Below are 2,470 nucleotides of genomic sequence, written 5' to 3'. Positions count from 1 at the left end.
ATCAACAAAAAAACTAAACTAAAATTTAAAAAGGGGTTCAGAGTCAGGGGAGTCAGTCACACAATATTTTTATGTTTTCAAACTCTGTCCCCGTTAAACACGAATGCCCCCCTTCCCCCTCCCTCAGCCCGGGGCACCCACCATTCTCCTCCCTGTCTCCATGGCTTTGCATATTCTAGGTCTCTCATACAGGTGGGATCGTATAATATTTGTGCATCTGTGTCTGCCTTATTTCACTTAGCATAATGTTTTCAAGATTCATCCATGTCTCAGAATTTCATTCCTTTTTTTCAAATTAAAAATTTATCATGGTAAAAATCATATTAACAGCATTTCCCATCTTAACCACTTTTAAGTGTACAGTTCAGTGGTGTTAAGCATATTCACACTGTTGTACAACTTGAATTGCATTCCTTTTTAAGGGTAAATAATATTCTATTGAAAAAAGGGGCTCAGGGCTGGGCTGGTAGGGCTCTCAGCCAGAAGATGCAGTGACATAAGCACTGAATAAAGGGTCCCAAGGCTCTGGCCACCCTCTAACTGTGTCCTTGGACAAAATGCTCAAACTCTGAGCCAATGCTGCCTGCTAGCACTTGGAGTTAATACCTGCCTTTCTCAAAGTCAAGGAAAGGCTCTGACAAGATCGCAGACAGGTGCTGCAAAGGAAGGAGTATGTCTAGATGGGAGGGGGCAATACTGGTGACCCTGGCTGATATATGACAAGGAGACTAGCATTCTGCTCCCAGAAAAACAGAGGCGACAGCCCCAAGCACCCACGTCCACTGGTGTGGACGCCAGAGCAGCTCCAGCCAATCAAACTCCACCTCGGCAACCAGCACAGAGAAAACACTCTATTCATTAACTCATAGGAGCCTTGGGACAACCCTATTACTATTAGTCCCGATGCTCAGATAACCACATCACTGTCGCCAGCATCATTAAGAGCACTTAGCCCAGCCCGTGTACTGGGATCGTTCTAAACACTTCACATATGTGGACTCAGTTAATTCTCACACAACCAACTTTGATTTTCCCCATTTTCCAGATAAGGGAGCCAGCTCAGCGATGCCAAGTCACTTGCCCAAGGTCACCCAGGGGAGCCAGTATTCAATCCCGCTCCTAGGTCCTGAGCCCTCCTGCGTCAGCTGTGTGAATTCTGGGGTGAGGAGTGAGGGGTGCTGCTGAAGTGGGCCTTTTCTCCCCACACACCCCATTTGAGTGCCCCCCAATAACCATTCTGGAAAGCTGATCCTCTAGGGTCCCAGTGGGACAGTTCCGCAGGCCCCTCTCCCCACCGCACGCACCTCGATACCAGATGACCCGGGGTGGGGGCACCCCGGACGCCTCACACACCAGCACGGCCTCCTCCCCGACCGCAGCAAGCACCACGGCATTGACGGCGGAAACCGACGGTGGGTCTGTGTGGGGAACAGGTGAGGAACTTGGGGCCAACCCACAAACTAGAATGAGAAGGTGGCTTTCCACAGCTGGGGAGAGGCGGGCAGTGGGGATAGGGGTGGGGCTGAGCACTCTGCCTCCTCCCATCCCCCACCAACTGGGGACAGTCACCCAGAAAGATCTAGCCACAGCTGGGTTTTAAGAAGCTTCCCAACCAGTCACTCCTGGGACTAAAACCTCCTTACTGTTCTGCATTGAACTTGCCATAAAAACGGGAACCCTACAAGGTCCTAAAATGCTCTACATGGGCTGCTCGCCCCTCCCCTGCTCCCCGCACCCCACTCTCTCTACTCTGCCTTTTGGCAGTCCCCTGAGCACCCTGTTGTCCCACTCCCGTCTCTCACGGAGGCCCTGGCTGGCCCTGTGTGTGACAGCCACTGCCCTCTCGCCCCACCTGCACATTACCCATCGCACCACCCCTGCCATCTGAAAGTGCTTTATTTGTCTGCTTGCATGTTTGTTTGGTGCCTCCCCACTGGAATACAAGCCCCACCTGAATAGGGAGCACGTGTTCACTGCTATGTCCCCAACACCTGGCACATGCAGACGCTCAGTAAGTATTTATGGACGGGAGGGAGGAGGGAGGGAGGTCCTCTCCTGAGATGCCCATGGCCCGAGTACCTGTATAGTAGAGGGTGACCGTCTCCTCGTCTGTGCCAACCTCATTAGTAGCCTGGCAGCTGTAATTCCCGGTATCCTCTGGGGCCAATTCCTGAATGATCAGGGTTCCCTGAGCGTCCACATGGATCCTGGAGTCGTGCCATAAAACAATATGTTCAACAGCAAGGGACTCATTAGGTCGGGGCACACAGAGTTGCCGTAGTCATCAGTACTAACAAATTAATTAACAGCATCACTAGTGACCACCATCCTACGCTGACTACTTGCTCTGTGCTGGGCTGTGTGTTCAGCACTTTACATTCATTGTCTTTTTTCATTCATGAGGCTCAAACAAAAGGAAGGTGACTTGCCCAAGGTCACATGGCCTGAATGGCAGAGGCGGGATTCAAGC

General features: G+C 51.4%; 1 protein-coding gene across 1 annotated transcript in view; it reads right to left on the bottom strand.

Annotated features, from left to right (window-relative positions):
• The window catches only part of HMCN2 (hemicentin 2), a 159,733-nt gene that overhangs the window by 106,260 nt on the left and 51,003 nt on the right, over window positions 1–2,470 (bottom strand). The window contains exons 14-15 of the mRNA XM_019641692.1: window positions 2,080–2,157; window positions 1,305–1,418 (exon numbers count right to left, since the gene is read on the bottom strand). Coding sequence (XP_019497237.1) covers window positions 1,305–1,418; window positions 2,080–2,157 — 192 coding nt within the window. The remainder of the gene's footprint in view (window positions 1–1,304; window positions 1,419–2,079; window positions 2,158–2,470) is intronic.

This window comes from Hipposideros armiger, unplaced genomic scaffold, assembly GCF_001890085.2.
Source record: "Hipposideros armiger isolate ML-2016 unplaced genomic scaffold, ASM189008v1 scaffold_3, whole genome shotgun sequence".
NCBI lineage: Eukaryota > Metazoa > Chordata > Mammalia > Chiroptera > Hipposideridae > Hipposideros > Hipposideros armiger.
This window is presented reverse-complemented; position numbering and strand designations above follow the sequence as displayed.